Source organism: Plectropomus leopardus, chromosome 19 (assembly GCF_026936395.1).
Source record: "Plectropomus leopardus strain MGB_pleo_1.0 chromosome 19, ASM2693639v1, whole genome shotgun sequence".
In the NCBI taxonomy this organism is placed as follows: domain Eukaryota; kingdom Metazoa; phylum Chordata; class Actinopteri; order Perciformes; family Serranidae; genus Plectropomus; species Plectropomus leopardus.
In genome coordinates this window covers 17,120,042-17,139,396 of record NC_142194.1, presented here as the reverse complement: position 1 = coordinate 17,139,396, position 19,355 = coordinate 17,120,042, and the positions used below count along the sequence as shown (strand labels likewise).

Sequence of the window (19,355 nt, the reverse complement as noted above, 5' to 3'; positions counted from 1 at the left end):
CAGTGTGGGTAGTATGTGTAGATAAACTGTGGTAGACTTTCCTCCATCTAACCAGTGCCCAGATCTCCCTCCCAACCCCCAGCAAAATGACACAATTTACATCATTTGGGGGAGTTTCGACTCGTAGGGTTGTTGCTGGAACTACAGGCTGTACTTCGAATTTTCACATTGCCCATGATTTCCTGCCACCAGCCGCCGCCTCAAAGACTATACAGCTGATCAAGAGATGCACCCAGCTTTCTGTCCCTCTCTCAAATTTGGACTGAAATCTTATGAAATGGTACAACTAGGCAATGGCAATCGGATATAAAAACCAAGGTTGCATTGCTGCACTGCCTAATTTTTACCTAAAATGTTTTCAGAAACTGAGATCAAACGGCAAAGCAGCGCTGATAAAATATAAAGCAAGATTCTTTCACTGAATTGCATATGTCTTGCCACAGATGTTTTCAGAAACATGTTTAGTTTACCATTTAATACAAGATCCAGCTGGCCACCATAGTTTCACACGGACCATTCTGCATTATGTCACCCGCCAGTGGGAGCGTAGCATTCTGGTAGTTGTAGGTTTTCCACCTTTAGAAGCACATCTTTCTCTCTTCATGTAGCACCAATCTGAAAAGCACTTATGTCTTTTTTTAATGCAGAGACAGCCTAATTTTAGATGAGCGTCTTCCTTCTATCGGTGAAATACTTCCTTTAGTAATACTATTTTTAACCTTTGACCTTTCTAGCATCCACACCCTCTGATGACCTGGGTTCAGCTGACCCATTAGGCCTGGCTAAACTTGGGACTGGAACAGTGGAGAAAGACCGCCGCAGCAAAAAGAAGTAAGATCTGTCATCTTTCTGCACTCGTGTTATCTCGTGTTATTCACAGATCTCTGAACTTTCCTGTAGCCGGATGCTGTTGGTAGAGCATGACACTAACCAGTCCTGGGCTGGGACTTTCATTCCCCTGGTGGCAGTCATTTAAAAAATACATGCCGCTGTAATGCTGCAAGGTTTAAATATCATCCAAAATCTTAAGTTAAACATGATTTTCTTTTGTAAAAGGAGACAGTGTTAAAGTGATATGTGAAGAAATGCATTTTTGCCAAACCTCTGTTTTCTTCTCTCCTTGCCAGGCACGACCTGTTAGAGGAAGCCTGTCGTCAGGGTCTGCCTTTTGCCTCATGGGACGGCCCGACTGTTGTTACATGGCTTGAGGTATGCCATGACACCCTGTCAGTAATAAGTTTACATTGATATTTAGCAACTTCCTTTGGATAAATCTAAGGGGTTGGGTTTATTGCAGTAATAGTTAGGGCTACACACTCTTTATGCAACAGTTAAAAAAGTGGCACTTAAAGCTGGGGTAGACAGAAATCTGGAGAAGGCAGAATTTGAAAATACAGCCTCCTTCTGCAGCTTCTTCTCAATCCCCAGCCCCTCTCACCAGAAGAGCATGGGCATGTGCACGTGCTTCGTACAGTAACGCAGTGTTTTCTGTACACTGTAGCAGCTCGAATGTGGCCAGTCCACACTCCCCAGTGGCTGGTGTCACAGCAGGCTGTTGGCTAGCAGCAGCGCGGGGTCTAACCTGTGTAACAAGAGTCAAAGAAAGTGTGCTGGGGGTGTAGGATTTTACTTTAGAAGGAAATGGAGACATAGACTTAAGAGATTTTTTATTGTTATGATCAAGGTGCAGCTGTGCAAATGTAAATAGGAAAAAGATACATGAAAACACCAAATACAAAATAAAAAACAAACCAGTTGAAACTATCACAAGTAATCTTTTGTCAAATGAACACAAAGGAATGACCACACTAGGCTGCTGACTAAAGAGGTCGAGCACTTGCTCCCAGTCCAGATCCAAGCTGCACTGAGTGGAGGAGCGCCTTCCTCTGGCTTTTATGCTAGAAGTCCCTCCTAGTAAACAAACCACAATTAATAGAAACAAGTCAAGCAACATATGCTATCTTGACATACAAAACATTAACACATTGCTTGATCTATTCTTACACAGAAATATCTTGACAGCATACATATAAAGGGCCAGTTCAAGAGCATTTCTGCCCTACCAATGAAAACACCCCTCTGTGCTGCTTACATTTGGTACATTCTGGATCTTCCTCCCCTACAATAGGCTTTGGACTCTCCCACCTCTGGTTTGGGAGTTGGATCAGGAAGCTCTGCATGACACTAGATGGATTAAACCAGACTAGGCAGTTGGTAACACGAGAATATTACAAAACATGACGGCAAAGTTAAACTGTGTGTTTCATGATGGTATCTCTTAAAATTGGTTGTGTAATTGGATGTATTTACTGTTGACATGCAAAGTCCAGCAAGCTGAAATGAACTGTTAGCTGACACAAGCTTACCATGCTGACTGCATTGCTAATGCTAATGACTGGCACAAGGAGCAAAAATTCCTATCAGCGAGCAAGATTCAGTTAGAAATAGAATTGCATCTCTCTGTGTTTCAGAGTTGTGTGCAACCTAATTATTAGCAGGCATGAGATAACCTAATGTTGGAGGGAGTCTGGGCTGTCCTTAAACGTTTGAACCCGACTTCGATACAGATTGACTGGATACAGAGTCAGGTATTGGTTCATTGAAAGATCAGCAGCATCATGCCCGGAGGCTCTCGATCTATTCCAGTTTTCTCAAAAAATTCACTACAGACAGACAGAAGTCTCCTCTCTCCAAATATAACTGAGTCCATCTTCCCCTCCTCAGCTGCTTTGCAGTGCAATGGTGAAATAGCAAGTTTCTCTGCAGGATTCCACTGACTCAGGATCTCAACATCTGGAAGGAGATGCGTGCACATGTGCATTCGTTTAACAGCCAATAGGAACACCATCTCTCTCAAACGACCTGTGATTTGCCAGATTCTCCTGTCACAAGCTAGATTTTCTAAAGCCTCAAAACAGAGTCGAGGAGGTGTGGAAGTCTAGTCTTCTGTCAGTCTACTTGAATTACAATATGCTCAAAATTTATCATGAGATTTTGGACAAATGAAGCCAAATAAAACTGCCAACCTCAGCTTTAAAGACTGTTTTTTGTTTCAAGAATCATAATTCCAAGTGTTGCCGTTTCACACCTTCTTTCTGTTCATCCAGCTGTGGGTCGGGATGCCAGCATGGTATGTGGCAGCGTGTCGTGCCAACGTAAAGAGCGGCGCCATCATGGCTAACCTGTCGGACACAGAGATCCAGAGGGAGATCGGCATAAGCAACCCCCTGCACCGGCTCAAACTCCGCCTGGCCATTCAGGAAATGGTCTCTCTCACTAGTCCATCTGCACCTGCAAGCACTCGCTCTGTAAGGCTCAGTATTAACATGTGATAAGACTCTAAACATCTGCACATAAATCACGTTAACACAGATGGGACATTAACAATTTCGCACACCCATATTAAAGACGAAGACTAACATTGGGTTTGTTTACTGTCGTTACAGTCGACCAGTAATATTTGGATGACACATGCTGAGATGGAGTCTCTCACTGCTGCCACTAAGCCAGTAAGAATATTGCATTTCATATCGAATCTAAAGAAAATTCAGTGTTGTAAGATACTGATTTAACTTACGTTTATGACTGTTGCACTTAATAACTGAGACAGTTCTGATTAAAAACCAGTATTTTTTTATATATAGGTATGTAATATAATTAATTGTTTGACCAAACAATTTAGCAATATGACCAAAGGTCTCATATTGATAAGCTGTTTTCTTTTTCTTTGTCTCTGATTAGGCATTTTTGGCTACACCTTCCCCTTACTATTCCCTCAAAATCTGTTTTGATGTAGTGTTTTTCCGACTAATTCTCACTCACTAACAAAACTTTTCCTCCCTCTGTCTTCCCTCTCTTCTTCTCCATTCTGCCCTGACTCTGATACACCATAACACACACACAAACACACTTCCCCCTCCGGTGATCTTTCCCTCTTTTTGCAACTCTCTGCCCCCTTTCTCTTCCACTTCTTCTCTGCCTGAAACACAAGGAGCAGAAGGAGTTCAGCTGGGACCAGGTGAGTTTCTGGCAGCTGTGTTAACAAATCTGGTATTAGGTCAAGTGGAAAACAGATTTAGTACTAAGGATAACAATTTGAGATACACAGAAATATTAAGATTTAATTGTTTTTAATCACAAACATAAATTATTGATTAATGCACACTATTTATACCTAACACAACGTCAAATTAGATCTGTTAGCAAGTATACTTATGTAACCTATGATTCCCTCATACTGATGCAAACTGGCAACTTGTGAACTTTGTTGTTCATTCGTAAATTATTACTTGTGCAAAGCTGACTAGGGTTGCACACTTTAGTTAAGCCTGTTTCTGCCACTTTCAGGAAAAACTGTTGTAAATCTTCCTCTCATCAGATTGCTGCAATAAAAACCAGGAGGGCTGTGGGGTCAGCACAGAGGTGCTCTTTGATTTTCTCCTCATGTTTTCGAAAGAAATCAAACCAATTTTCTTAGGTTTCAATAGTTAAAGGCATCTCAACACAGTACAAGAAGACTGATTTTGATCCAGGTTTCAAGGGGTTAATGGGACAATGTATAACACAATATATACATATAAAAAAAATTAGAAAAAGTTATGTTGTGTGCTAAATATAAGTGCAAGAGTAGAAAACGTAAGAATTAAATAAGAGAGAATGGCACAGTTTCAATCCAACCGTACCTCTTCCTCTAATTAATGGCTTCATTAATGCTGCTTCTGAGTCTCCTGGTCAAAGAAAATTTTGCTTTGTCTTTATCCAGAAGTTTAATGCATCAGGAAGTCTCTCAAATGGACTATAGTTGTACATATTGAAAAATTAATCTTAATAAGTTCTTCATAGCTGTATTTCTGGTCCAGATGCCTTGTAGTCCTTTTCCAGTATGGAAGTGGTTAAATAGTCCATTTAAAGGTAGATGTCCAAACCTTTAAAAGCTTAGCTAAAATGAGAAAACAGGCCAAAACTAAAGGAGGATTTTCTAGGTGGTAACCGAAATGTTCTTAACGTCATTGGTTTATTACTAATTTGTATGCCATTAGTAAATATTAAATAACCATTAATAAAGTCGCCAGTGACAGCCTTTAAAGGTTGCCTAAGTAGTACCACTTTATCATAACTCAAATATATAGATAACTAGATAACATAACTAGAAATCAAGAGCATCCACTAAAAGGTGTCGACACAGATAATGAGACATTTTGGCCTACAACTCCCGTGTTTCCTGTCACCTGTTGTGCATAAGTCGGCTCAGCTGAGAGATGTTTTGCTTTATTCCTCACTTGCCAGCGCTGTATGTGTAGCACAGCATAGGATGCACAGGAAGTAGAGACAGCTGTAGACACAGGGACTTCTTGACGCTACTTAAACACACACATCTGACCTCCATCCTCCAGATCCTGGCCTATGGCGACATGAACCATGAGTGGGTTGGTAACGAATGGCTGCCCAGCCTGGGTCTGCCCCAGTACCGTTCCTACTTCATGGAGTCACTGGTGGACGCCCGCATGCTTGATCACCTCACCAAGAAGGAACTGAGAGGCCAGCTGAAGATGGTGGACAGTTTCCACAGGTCTGAAAGAAAGATTTGTGTGTTACTTGTGAAGTCTATACACAGTATCTCTCTGCTTCTTCTTTGCACCATCTTCTCGGGTACATACGCCTGCTAGCTAATGTCTCCTCCTTACTTACAGAGTGAGCCTTCACTACGGTATCATGTGCTTGAAGCGCTTGAACTATGACAGGAAGGAGCTGGAAAGGAGAAGGGATGAGAGTCAACACCAGAACCAAGGTGAGGCCTGTGCTCTTAAAGGTTTGGTATTGTTCAACTTGGACCCTATTTTGCCATGTTTTTGTGACTAACTGACTAATGGGAGCAGCCGTTTTTGAAAATAAACCAGTATTGAGTGAGAGCTGTGCAGCCAGCAGCAACAAAACAGTAACCACTCTGTTATGTTTGTACCATCAATTAATGTCGACTTAAAGTGATTGTTTTTTCCACTGACAAACTCAGATTGTTATTTATGTCTGACAACATTATGTGGCGGATTCCTACAGCAAAAAAAAGTAAGATCCTTTTTGTTAAAGTAGAAACAGCCCTGAAATTGCCATCCCCATTTTACCAGCCTCCATTTAAATGAACACAAATTTTAGCCTGCACGAGTCGGTGTATTTTAACATCTAACTGGGTGAACTGAGGATGTATTTCAACCAAACCAGTGATTGTTGGAACAGGAAAGATGAACACGTTCTCATCCCAAGTCGTCACATATTACTGCTTTACAGTGGACTTCCGCGTCTGCATATTACGCTCTACGTATCCTTCTGTGTCAGCTGTTGATTATTCTGGGTTGCCGCCAATGTGATGTCAACAAGTGCACATGAAGGGGTGATGCTGCACATTGTCATGTTTAGACAACACAAGCACATGGCAACCAACACCAGGGCATCAAGAAACGCACATGCTGGCATGCATGGTTAGGATTTTACAACAACAAAGGCACGGATGGATACGTTTAAGCAAAAGAGCACATGGATAGTTGTAGAAAAAAACCCTTACATTTAGACTGATTCCCGCAGGAAAGTCCGTAGTTTGTTGGATCCTCTCATCCACCTTTCATCCACCAGGCATTTTCATTGTCTTTATTTTATGTTATGTTGGGCAGCATTTCAACCTAAGACCATCCTGGGGCGTATAATGCAGATGCGACAGGTTCTGTTTGGCCGCATTCTCAATTGACGTTGACTGTCCGCATATCATGCTGAGGTGGCAGGTGCTGTACAGCTGTCTGCCAGCGTATAATAACACTGTGAACAGTTCTGTCCAGTCATGTTCTTAGCTGACGACGTCCAGCGGCCTATCGTGTAGATCATGTATCATAAAGGTGGCTTTTTCTAACACTGAGAGCACTGCAAAAGCAGCTGTGTTTTACAACTTTGGAATTAGAACAACTGGAAAGACAAAGCAAGGTTTCTGTTTCTGTCGACTTTCAATTAAGTGTTTTAGATGATCATATTACTGTTTATTTGAATACATTGCAATGCTTGGGGCTGTTTCTGGTTGAACAAAAAGGATCTTACTTTTTAACAAAAAGGTCATTGTCTGTAGGGTTCTTTTTCCATAATGATGTCAGACACTCAACAACAATCTGAGCCTGTCAGTGGTAAAAACAAGCACTATTACTGAACATAAATTGACAGTGTAAAAATTTCCTGAAACTGTATATTGCTGCGTATTTGGCAGTTGCCATCTGGAGTGGTCTCTCAGTACTAGACACATTTCAAAAATAGTTGTCACTATTAGTCACTTCAGAAAACTTCAGAAAATTGGGTTAACTTAAAAAAACACAGAACTTTTAAGGCCAAATCTTCCACTCAGACAAGATATCAGAGCATTTGCACGAGGTCTATGGTAAACTAGCATCAGGGATGCAGCCTTTGTCAATTACGCCAAAAAGCGATGGAACACTACCAATAGATATCAGAGAAGACAGCTCACTAAATATATAGTTTTTAAGCTAAAGTTGCATGTTTCCATTAGCCTTTAACAAGCTCTAACTTTTTAAAACTTGTCTTTTTACACATCAGATTGCTGCAATTCTTTTTAAAATGTTGGATCATACTTGATTCCATGTTTATGTGGTTATATCTTATGTTTTCATGATTTTAAACTCTTAATTGATTGTTTTAAACTTTTTAAATTTCTTTTTATGCTGAATTGCCTTGTTGGCTTGTTTTTATAGTAAAACACTTTGTGCTGCATTTCTTGTATGGAAGTTGCTATATAAATAAAAGTTATTATTATCATAGTAGTAACTGCCTCTCTGCCTTTCTCCACAGATGTTATGGTGTGGTCCAATGAGCGAGTGATGTGTTGGGTGCAGTCTATCGGTCTTAAAGAGTTTGCTGACAACCTACTCGAGAGCGGGGTCCACGGGGCCCTCCTGGCACTAGATGACACTTTTGACTACACTGACTTGGCCCTCCTCCTCCAGATACCCAATCAGAACACACAGGTGCCCCACAATAACCACCTAGTCAACTTGTAAACACAGTGTGCTTATCTTACAGATATTCTCATTGCCACACCTCCTGTTTGCCTAATACCAAGATAATTCTGATCTTCATCTCTTAAATTATCTTAATTATGATCTTAACACTCTGTTTGTCTATCTTTTGCAGGCGAGGCAGGTCCTAGAAAAGGAGTACAATGCTCTCATCTCCATGGGAACGGAGAGGAGGCCAGATGAGGTGCGACAAAGCAGACTGGCAGTAGAAAATCAATCATGATAATCACTCCTGTCAGGAGGCAGGAGTGTGTGTTGATTGTAACCACCCAGGCTGACACTATTTTACTTAACAATAGGGCCTTTGATCCAAACTTTTCAATTTTTGCCCTTTGTTAAATATGTGTCATGACAGGATAATTTTCTTTCAGTGGTAAAATGGCAGACTGAAATACCTCTCCTCCTTATAAACAGAAGCTTTATGGCATCAGTGCATGGACCACTGCTGGCAAATTGTTGGCATGCCAAAGTGGTTCAGCTGTGTTTACACCACAGCTAATTGCTTAGTTACAGCTTGTAGGGCTAAAAACTGTGTAATTGTGGTATATTGTCACAACAAAAACTGCTTTGTCAAATACTACTTTGTTAAGCCCCACTAATGCATAATGAATAAGACCCTGAAATAGATATCTTCCACTGTGAACGCTGTTATTTTTAATCACTGGTGTTATTTTTAATCACTGGTGTTATTTCGTTGTCTCTACAGGACGGCACGAAAACATTTACACGGTCACCATCATGGAGGAAGATGTTCCGAGAGAAGGACCTCCGCGGCGTGACCTCCGACTCCTCAGAAACATTACCTGCCAACTTCCGTGCCTCCGCCATCTCGACCCCCTCCGTCACCCTGAGAAAAGTCCAGAGTGAAGGTGAGGAGATGCGTGTGTTTGGGCATGAAAGCAGCACTGCTGTGGTCGGGCTTTTACAATTTGCTTACTGTTAATGTTTAACTGGTCATACTATAACTAACAAACTAAATCAAACATACTAAATCAAACATACTTTTAAATGTGTTAGGCAGGGACACAGAAGAAAGCACATTAGTGTTACATAAGCTTGATTTTATTTGTTTATTTACACTTTACACAAATAATAAATAGTGACAAAGGTGATCATTGTATTATAGAGATTTAGCCACCGTTGAATTATTTATTTAAAGACCGAGCTTAAAGGAATACTTCACCCCAAATGATCATTTGTGTATCAGTTATTCACCCTGTGTTAGTTTGAATTTGGGAACAAAACTTTGTTTCTAATGCCTCCAAGGTGAAGATAGAATCCAAAAATGTTCAAAGTTCTTGATGGATTTAAGTCATAGGTGTCCATGTTTAACAGCAGCAAAATATATCAAATCATCTTTTTAAAAATTCTCTAACACAGCTTGCGCAATATAATCCAACTCATTCATCCAGTTGTATGCTCAGTACTTCTCCAAACACTGATTTTTTGCTAAAAGCTTACTATTTAAACAGAGCCACCACTTTTACATGTACTACTCAAATTTTCTCCATTTTTGCAGTCTTGATTCACGTTCAGTGGGGATTCTGAAGTAATGAAGTGTTATTTGTTAACCTAAAAACATGCTTTTATTATTATTATTATTAAGTATAATATGGCCTTTCAGTAGAAAATACCAACACTATTTCCCACAATAGTTAGAGGTAAAGAAGCTTTTTGGATTCATCACATATTATTCAATCCAAACCACATTTCAAAGATTTTGATCCAAAAATGTTAGTGTTAGTTTTGCATGACCAAATTTAAGCTATTGCACTGATTTAAGTCTGTCTGTCCATGACTGAGTATTAGAGCCATGCATAAAGGAGGAGAATAAGAAGGGAGTAGTTTTTTTTTATTATTTTGCATTACAGAAATTAAGTAGAAATGTCAAAAATAAAATCCATCGTTCAATAATAGTGCCAGGCAAAAAAGAAACATAAATCGGAGGAAAACAATATTTATTCGAATAAAGTCAAAATGAAATGACAAGAATTAAGTTGAAATACACATTTGAGAATAGTAAAAGCATAGTATAAGTCAAAATATGAAGGAAACACATTCACATAAAATTATTCTTATTCTCAACATTTTTACATTTATTCTCAGAATGGGGAAAAAAATCTTCCTCTCAGGTGTTTCCGTCTGCCTGGCAGTAAAAACCCCTCTTTAGTTTGTCTCACAGTTTCAGAGATAATTTTGTTTACTGATTACCTCCTCCTCTCTGTCAGTAGGTCCGAGAGGAGAGTCGGGGTCCGTGAGAACATATTCCTGCTAAAAGATAAGCACACCAGGTGAGAAAAAGCACCCTCACTGACGATTGTTTTTGTCACTAAAAATAGCTTGTGTGAACAACAAAGATCTCATCTCAGCTGGAGCTCTCACAGATCTTGTTTTTTTTTTTTTCTTTTTTTGTTGTTGTTGGTTTTTTTCTATTTCGTAGAGACCCACCTCCATCCTAACCTAAGGGAAGAAAAAAAACACATTTTTGAAGAAAAAAAACAAAAAACCTAAGGATCAAAATCAAAAATGGGACACTAGAAGATGACCAACAACATTCGAGCGAAATATCTCGATGAATCAAAGACACTGAGTGAATGATTTCTGAAAAGAGGACTAAAATGAGTGAATGTGTGTTTATTCATCTGTTCTCTCTCTCTCTTTCTCTTTCTCTCTCTTTCTCTCTCTCTCTCTCACCCCATCTTGATCATAGTTGTGGCATGATGCTGTTTGATTCTGTAGAAAGTGGCCTGTAGAAAGTGACCATCGCCTATCGTGAATACATCCTCTGTTTTTTGAGTGTGAGGTGGCAAATATTGACACAATGAATTTATAGTTTTTAAAATTGGTAACTGCATTCCTGTCCAGATCAAGAGAAGGATACCCCGTCACACATCCTTTCAGGTGATCTTACTATGATTTAGACTGATAATAGGACATACTCTGGCTAGAGACATCACAACACAGTAGCGTTTGGAGAGAGGGAGGTTGAAAGGGGGAATATGAGCGTAACTAAGAGGGAAGTGAAATGTATGTTCTTAAGCCATAACAGACATGAGATGCACAAATGTGAATAGGACGGACAATGAGACAATTAGCAAAGTGCTTTATGACAAAATCCTGTTCAAAGTGTGGGAAAAAAGAGTTAAGCATTTGTGTTAATATGCATGCCAAAATCAACCATTTTAGAGTGAACGTCATGATATCAATCATCTACTGATGTGAAAGCTTGGGTCAGGACTTTGTAAAATGTGTGTATTTTATTTTTATCATTTTTTATGATAACTGCTATTGTATGTATGTATGTACAGTATGTATGTGTGTGTATTAAACTGTACGTTCATTTCATACTTAGTTTTAAGACTGACTGTAATTTCATTTTAGGTTGAAAAAGGAAATATGTTTTAAATTATGGACATTTAAGATATGCTACTTGTATGTGTACATTTTGAGAAAAAAATTGTGTTATGATTTAAATTAATATTATTGGAGAGTAGTGATGATAATTGAATATAATATGATAATAATGATAATGATTGTAAAAGCTGTAATTAAAAAAACCTACCTGTAAAAGGCTGCTGAAGGAGTTATTTACAATCTCCCCGCTCACACTGACATAAGATCACAAGTAGGTGGCAGTGACAGGCAAGGAGCTATGGGTCATTAAGAATATGAACTTATTGAACTACAGATGTTTGATTTATCCTTAAAGGAATATTTCACCCACAATTGATCATTTGTATATCAATTACTCACCCTGTGCAATGAATTCTTTGTTTTTCTTGCAGGCCTCCATGATGAACGAAGAATCCAAAAACAGAAAATTTGAGTAAAAGTCATAGGAGACCAGGTTTAACAAACAAAACATCTTGTAAAACCTCTAACACAGCGTGTGCGGTATAATCCAAGTCTCTATTTTATGATCAGTGCTTCCAGAACACATTTTTTATTTTCTGTAGGGCCCCAAGCAAAGAAAGTCATTGAGGCCGTGACGGCGGCGCTGATGGTCATACTCAACATTGTATGTCTGACAGTTACAGGTTTCGCGCTAACTTGCCCTAACTAATGGTATCCAGCTGCCATACAGAAGGGGTCCCACTTATGTTGTCTTTTTTGGGGCAGTGGCAGTGCACTGTAAAGTGACTTTATGGGAGGCATAAGGGTTTATAGTTTCCATTGCATAATGTGTTATTAATAGTGGCTATCAGGGACCCCTCTTTCTCAAATTTTTGCTTTTTGTTTCCCTCCAGTTTTCTTCACAAGTTCGACGTAACATAGGTTGAGTAATTGATATACAAAGGCTATTTCACTGGTGAAGTATTTGTTTAAACCAGGGAAACTCAACTTGCTTTACTTTTGGGGGCCACTTTTGCAAAATGACAGGAGGAATGGGGCCAGTTGCAGCAGCCCTGTACGTGTTTATAGTATTTTAGGACTTTTCTATGATTTTTGGACATTTCAAGAATTTTAGAATGTTTCTAGGATTTTTAGGACATGGGGGGCTTAGCTAGGACCTAAGTCAAGGGGTGTGGGGGATCCTCCACTGGCCTTTCTTTTTTAATAAATAAGCTTTATTTTGATGCTTTTCTGTGCACTCTGACACCTTATGTGCACTAAAAGTACAAAAACGATATCCAGTGTGAATCACTTTATTGTCTCAGAAAATGGTCTGAGGGCCACCCGACACCCTAACAGGTGCCAGATTTGGAGTTAAAAATACAAGGAAACTATGCCTCTACAAGGCTCAAGTTTACATTTGCATTTATTTCACTCATAAAGGAATTGTGCTTGAATGTTAAAATTGAAATATACATAAAAAGGAAATGATTTTTGTCTCCTTAGATAGTCACAGCTCTTTATCATTTATGCATTTTGGCAAAGAAATGGACGCAGCCATATTTATGTAAGTACATCACCTACTACATGTTTTGGCTCAGATAAGGGTGATCACCACAGGCGTGGAGATGAGCCAAAACAGGAAGAGGAAACCTCAGTGCCTTTTAGACATGCAGGATATAAATAGTACAGGCGTTTGTGTACTGAACAGGGAATGATCATTGTTTTTGTATTTATTCTCGTATGCATCCTTAATGTAAGGAGTCATACTGCAAGTATGAAATGAAATTTGGTCCAACAGTCCCTTCAACTTAAAATAGTCTGTCTTGAATTAAGATAAGACATTAACACGTTCAGCTCATTGCTGAAGCTTCCTGTGAGAAGATGCAGATGCATGAATGCCTCAACTATGAACAGGGTAGCACCATCTTGTGGCAAAGTTCTGTCTTTAAAACTGCATCTAATCTCAAGGTACAAGGTAATTTTATTGTCATTGTTCTTATACGTAGTTTAAATTTTAAGGTGGTCCTAAATCCTGCTACATCTTTTGGCGTCAAACGAGGAGTTGAATAGTCTCTGCCTGGGGAAAGAAGCTGCTCTGTAGTCTGGTGGTTCGGCAGTGAAAACTTTTTTTTTTTCCAGATGGCAGCAGTGGAACAGACTGTTGCTGGGGTGGACGCTGTCTTTTAGTATCCTTTAGAGTCTGAGCAGACATCTCACTTCACTGAGGACGCTGATTTAATCACCCGCTGTAGAGCCTTCCTGTCCTTGGCCGCACACAAACCATTTCAGTTTGTGATGTTTCCAGTCAGTATGTTTTCTGTTGCTCCTCTGTAAAAGTTAACCAGGATCTTGCTCTGGAATTTAGCCTTCCTAAGTTCCTGTAGGAAGTAGAACCTTTTCTGTGCTTTTTTAACCTCGCTGGTGACGTGTGATGACCAAGACAGGTTCTCAATGAGAATAATTCCAAGGAATCTATAGCTGTTCTCCTGCTCCACCTCAGCTTGACTGATGTAGACAGGGGGTGTGTCTTTGCTAGTGTGTGTCTTTCTAAAATCAACAATCAGCTCTTTGGTTTTATTGATATTGAGCAGTAGGTTGTTCTCTGTGCACCACTCTACCAGTGGTAGTTTCTACCCAGTATGAGCTCTCATCGTTTTGTAATACAACCAATGATGGTGGTGTCGTCCGCATACTTCACAATAGAGTTCTCCTGATGTCTGGGAGTGCAGTCATGGGTGTACAGTGTGAACAGGAGGGGGCTCAGCACGCAGCCATGGGGGGCTCCGGTGTTAAGCACTAATAAAGAGGAGGTGAGAATTTTAGGAGAGATTGTGTTGAATGCCGAGCTGAAGTCAACAAACAGTGTCCTGATGTAGCTGTTCTTATTCTCCAGGTGAGTGAAGAGCAGTAGATATGGTGTCCTCTGTGGATCTGTTGGTTCTGAAAGTATACTTGTGAGGGTCCAGGCTGGCAGGGATGTTGTCTTTGATGTGCTGGAGAACCAGTTTCTTAAAGCACTAAATCAGGATGGGGGTAAGAGCCACATGGCAGTAGTCTTTAAGACAAGACACAGCAGACGTTTTGGGTACAGGAACGATGATGGCTGTCTTGGGGCCGGTGGACTTGTTTATATTCACTCTCAGCGGAGTTTCCTCACATCTGCTGGTCACTGAAAGTGATCGGGCCTCTGGAGGCAGAGTCGTCTTCACTGCTGAGTCCTTATTGAGGAGGTCAAAGCGAGCGTAAAATGTGTTCAGCTCGTACGGCAGCATGGCCTCACATATGATGGGGGCGCTCCTGCTTTTGTAGCCTGTGACATTTTCAATCACCTGCCATATATCTTTAGTGCGGTTGCTGTTGAGGTCTCTCTCCAGTCTCTGCTGGTGTTGCCTCTTAGCCTGGAATTTATTTGTTTTACAAGCAAAAAAAAAAATTTGTTCAATGAAAGTACAGCTACACTGAAGGGTGACCAAGAGGCATGCATGATGTGAACACAACATAAACATGAAGAAATGCTTTTCAGTCTTTTATGACTGCCTTTCTATTTTACGCCCAACATGTATCCATTATCAAACACAGACACAGAGTTCCTTTTTAATTTAATTGTCACAGATGCTACAAAATAATGACATCACAATACTCTATCCAATGTCTTAGCAGTTTGGAAGCTTAATGAAAATATTTAAAATTAAAGCAGACTTTGGTACTTTGACAAAACTTCAATATCTTGATATAACTGTCAGACTCTGTTATGAGGGACAAGTGAAGAACTATATCAATAAACATACCCCTAAAGTAGCATTACAGTGAAATGGAAGAAATTGGTGACTTTGTAATTCTTGAAGAGTATGTAAAGTTTCATGGGGATGCACCTTGTTTCCTAACTCGTGAGTTTACTGACGCACAGCCCTGCTGGTGACTGCACAGCTGCAGTCACATAAACACTTGTCTTCTGCTTGTAAATCAGTTTCACCCACTGTTTCCCCCATTCTCTCCGTCAAACATACCCACAAAATAAGATAAACACCATGGAACCCAGTCGCTTTAACTTGTAATGTTTGTTATTCAGAGGATGACGCAGAGAGACGTGTTTGTGTGACATCCTCTTGCTGTTATGAAATTTGTGTATTTTTTAAATGGAGGTCTGAATGGGAAACACCCTGATGTAATGTGAAGTAGTCTGTTTTCAGCACACATGACAAAGCATAATTATTGATATTTGCCAGTGTAAACCCATATCAAGACATAATAAGGTGTCTTATTGTTGTAAAACACTTGAAATTAAACTAAAAAGGAAAGTAAAAATTAGAGGAATAATACAAAGGTATAAAAACAAATAAGCCAATAAAAACATTTTCATGTTACATTTTCTCTGTTAATTGATGCCTAAATTTATAACATAACATTCATAACATTGAAACATACGTGTGCCAGTTGGCAATTTTCCCACCTGACTCTCTAGTACAAGTCCAAACACCCAACTTTACCAGCAGCTCTTACAGTAAATGAGAGGAAGAAGCCCAAACATAGTGTTTAAACACAGGTCTTCCTCACAGTTTCATTATGTACAAATGTCTGACTCACATCTTCAGGAAGTTGGACCTCCCTCTCCAAACCTCTTTATAAGGGCGCAGAACTTGCTCCTGTTTAGAATTGAATCAGCAAAGAACTTGCTTTTACAGAGCCATTTATTTTCTTACTATTTTATAAGCTATTTTAATTGTTTTTAACCTATTTATTTTATTTATTTCTAATTTATCTCCTTAAACATTTTTTTCCAAATGTTTGTGTTTCCACACACCTCTTTCTCTTACCTGTCTTCTTTACTTTTAATCATCCCACTCCCTTTCTCTCTGTCATTTTATCTCACTGACTCCAACCCAATATTATCCTTTGATAATAATCAAGCCAGAGAGGTGCACCTCTACACAGGTATTTACAATCCTTTTAATTTTAATAATTTTGTAAAATATTTCCTAGGAATATTGATGAGACATTGCTCCTCGCTAACACTCGTTGATGCTGATTTCTTCCTCATGTTGCAGAAAATCACAGAAGAGGGGTGTATTTGCAGATGACGTTGGATGGAATAGTTTCAGGGTGTGATGCTCAGACTGCTTACAGTAAGTATTTTGATAATCTGAAAGAGACCGTGTGGGCCCAATATAGGAATTTCAGAAACATCCATGGTAGATAATTCAAGGTCCAAAGAAAATATGGAAACAGGAAGACAGATTTATTTATGTTTCTGTGTTTCCAGGTGTACTGGAGCTAAAATCAGTTAAACCAGGCCATATAGCCATCAAGGGACGGTCATCATCTCTATTTCTCTGCATGGACAGTGGAGGCCGTTTGAGGGGGCAGGTACAGAAAGCAAAGAAAACTTTATCTTCCTATGGTCTCTATCCTCCCTGTTATTTACCGACAGTTTGCTGTCTCTTTCAGGGCCAATACTCAGATACCGACTGCACCTTCAGAGAACTGCTTCTGGCAGATGGATACACCCGTTTTCTTTCCTCGCACCATGGGTTTCCTGTGTCTCTAGCAACAAGACATTCCCCAGATCGACACACAGTCCCCTTCACTCGATTCTTGCCACTTAGGAATACTCTGACAGTGGAGAGTGTGTCTGAACAGCCACCACACAACCCGAGGTATTTCAACATGGACTCTGATGATCTTCTCGGAATGGGTGTGAATAATATGGTCAGTCCTCATTTCTCAGTGGACAAGTAAAGAAAAATATTTAAACAGATGTATAACTGTAAATGGAACTCATAAAAATCTTTTTTTTTATTCTCAAGGGACTAAATTTAGTTGTGAAATGAGCTTTCAGTTCTCAGTGTGTTTCAGTGACAGCTAATGGTTATTTAAACATTAAGATTATATAAATTTCACGTTTGTTAGTCTGAGTGTGTCCTGCAGGGACACAGCAATTTAATGAAACGCTTGAGAAAACGAGATCAGTTTAAAAAATGAGGAAGGTCTTCTGACCAATGATCACAGCTCTTATTGTGGAGGAAAGAGGAAGTGAGCTGAATATTGTGAGAGCTGGGGCGTCCTCTGGTGGACAAATAAGAGACTATGGAAAGGAGGCCAATTTCTCTGAACCACTTGATTGGTTTTAACCCTTTTAAACCTAAGCGAATTGTTTTTTGTTGTTGTTCTGTTTTTGTTTTCAAAAATATTGGAAGAATGTAATGAGCAGCAAAAGAAGAGATGACCCCAAAGTACAAAAAATTACCTGAAAATTCCCCAAAAAACAAATGGACAAGAAAAGCAAAATAAACAAAGAATCATGAGAAAGTAAAACAAAGAAACAAAAAAAACAAAGCAAAAAGAAGCTGAAAGAGGCTTAAAAATAATTCTGTAAAATAATCTTAAGTATATAATTCTGAAAATGTTTCACTGGATATGTTTCCTTTGCTTTTAAAAAAAATAGTCTCCTTCATATCTTTTTTATTGCGTCTCTCTTGTTTTCGATGCCATAATGCTGTCTTCTTTGGCATTTGTGGTTTCAGTAAAATTAATTATTGAATTGTGGATAATCTTACCAAGCCAACGATGTGCATAGCATGTCCATACTGACAAAACTTTAGATGTATATATATATTGTATGCATTATCTAAGCAGCTAACTAACAGTAACTCCAGCAGGTAGCCAAAAATCCAGCTTTTTACATCCAAAGAACCTCTAAAAAATGAACTGCATGGCAACCAGACAAGGTACAGGCCTTTGTTTGTCACACCCGTACTGTAAAAGGGACTGGGGGTTTAAAAGGGTCAGGAGTACATCTGAAGTTTTACGGTAGTATGTTGGTTAAAAAAGTAAATAAGACAAAATATAAAAGTATAGTATTTTGACAGCATACTGTACTATGGAGGTTTTTTTCATCATTTAGACTACATGCCTATACTACAACATTTTTTCAACATTTCAAGACACATCTTACTGTGATGTTTCTTTTTATTTTTTTCCTGTACTACGACTTTTTTTTCTTCATTTTGGACAACATACTATACTATGACGTATTTTCCAACGACATGCTATACTTAGACGTGTTTTTCATCATTACAGACAACATACTATACTATGATGTGCTTTTTATCATTCTGGACGACATGTCATACTATGATGTTTTTTTTCATCATTTTGGATGACATACTGTACTATGACTTTTTTTCTCCATCATTTTGGATGACATACTATACTATGACAGTTTTTTTTTTCATCATTTTGGACGACACAGTTAACTGCATTTTATTAATTATTTCACAAGACAAACTATAATGTGTTTTTCATCATTTTGGATGACATGACACGCTATACTATGACATACTGAAATATACTATTACTGTATTTTATCAGTTTGGATGACATAGTATTGTATACTATAACTTTTTTAAATCATTTTGACAAACTATACTATGATGTTTTTTCATCACTTGGGACAGCAGATGATACAATGACTTTGCTTCATCATCATGTGTTTTCGGACGATACACTATACTATGACGCATTTTTCATCATTTCGGATAACATACTATACTATGACATTTTGGGGTTACATCAGACGACATACTATAATATGACGGTTGTGCCATTTTGCTCCATTTTTGACGTCATAATATACCACTGTCTCAAATGGGGGTACGCATACCACCGTGGGCTACGTAGAGGCACTCCAGGGGGTGCATGAGATTTTTAGAAAAGTTTTTTTTTTTAAAAAAAGGTAAATAGCAGCTGTGCATGACTCCTAAAAAATAATTACATTATAAAAAATTCAGTTAAAATATAAATATAAGTTAAAAAAATGAATTTTATGCTCAATATTCAATTTCAGTTAAATAATGATTGTTAAAAAATCCTATGCATTGAGAATTGTATGATGGCAAAACAAATTATTTGCCATGATTTTAGTCATGGATTCTTAACATTTGAAATGTTTAGAAATGA

At 38.8% G+C, this 19,355-nt stretch overlaps 2 protein-coding genes across 7 annotated transcripts in view; both read left to right on the top strand.

Annotated features, from left to right (window-relative positions):
* Positions 1-11,633, top strand: part of LOC121958814 (liprin-alpha-3-like) — a 38,179-nt gene extending 26,546 nt beyond the window's left edge. For 4 of the 6 annotated variants that reach the window (XM_042507950.2, XM_042507948.2, XM_088070097.1 and 1 more), the window contains 12 exons: positions 735-831; positions 1,128-1,209; positions 3,108-3,308; positions 3,447-3,509; positions 3,992-4,018; positions 5,394-5,569; positions 5,691-5,788; positions 7,837-8,012; positions 8,179-8,247; positions 8,770-8,932; positions 10,292-10,354; positions 10,504-11,633. In XM_042507950.2, coding sequence (XP_042363884.1) covers positions 735-831; positions 1,128-1,209; positions 3,108-3,308; positions 3,447-3,509; positions 3,992-4,018; positions 5,394-5,569; positions 5,691-5,788; positions 7,837-8,012; positions 8,179-8,247; positions 8,770-8,932; positions 10,292-10,338 — 1,199 coding nt within the window. In that variant the 3' untranslated portion in view covers positions 10,339-10,354; positions 10,504-11,633. The other 2 variants (XM_042507949.2, XM_042507952.2) reach the window with 2 other exon arrangements.
* A 4,157-nt stretch (positions 11,634-15,790) lies between these two features.
* Positions 15,791-18,273, top strand: LOC121958480 (fibroblast growth factor 21-like). Its single transcript, XM_042507425.2, has 4 exons — positions 15,791-16,331; positions 16,445-16,522; positions 16,660-16,763; positions 16,845-18,273. The coding sequence occupies exons 1-4, from the start codon at positions 16,181-16,183 to the stop codon at positions 17,133-17,135; spliced, it is 624 nt and encodes a 207-aa protein (XP_042363359.2). The 5' UTR covers positions 15,791-16,180; the 3' UTR covers positions 17,136-18,273.
* Positions 18,274-19,355: the final 1,082 nt, after the last annotated feature.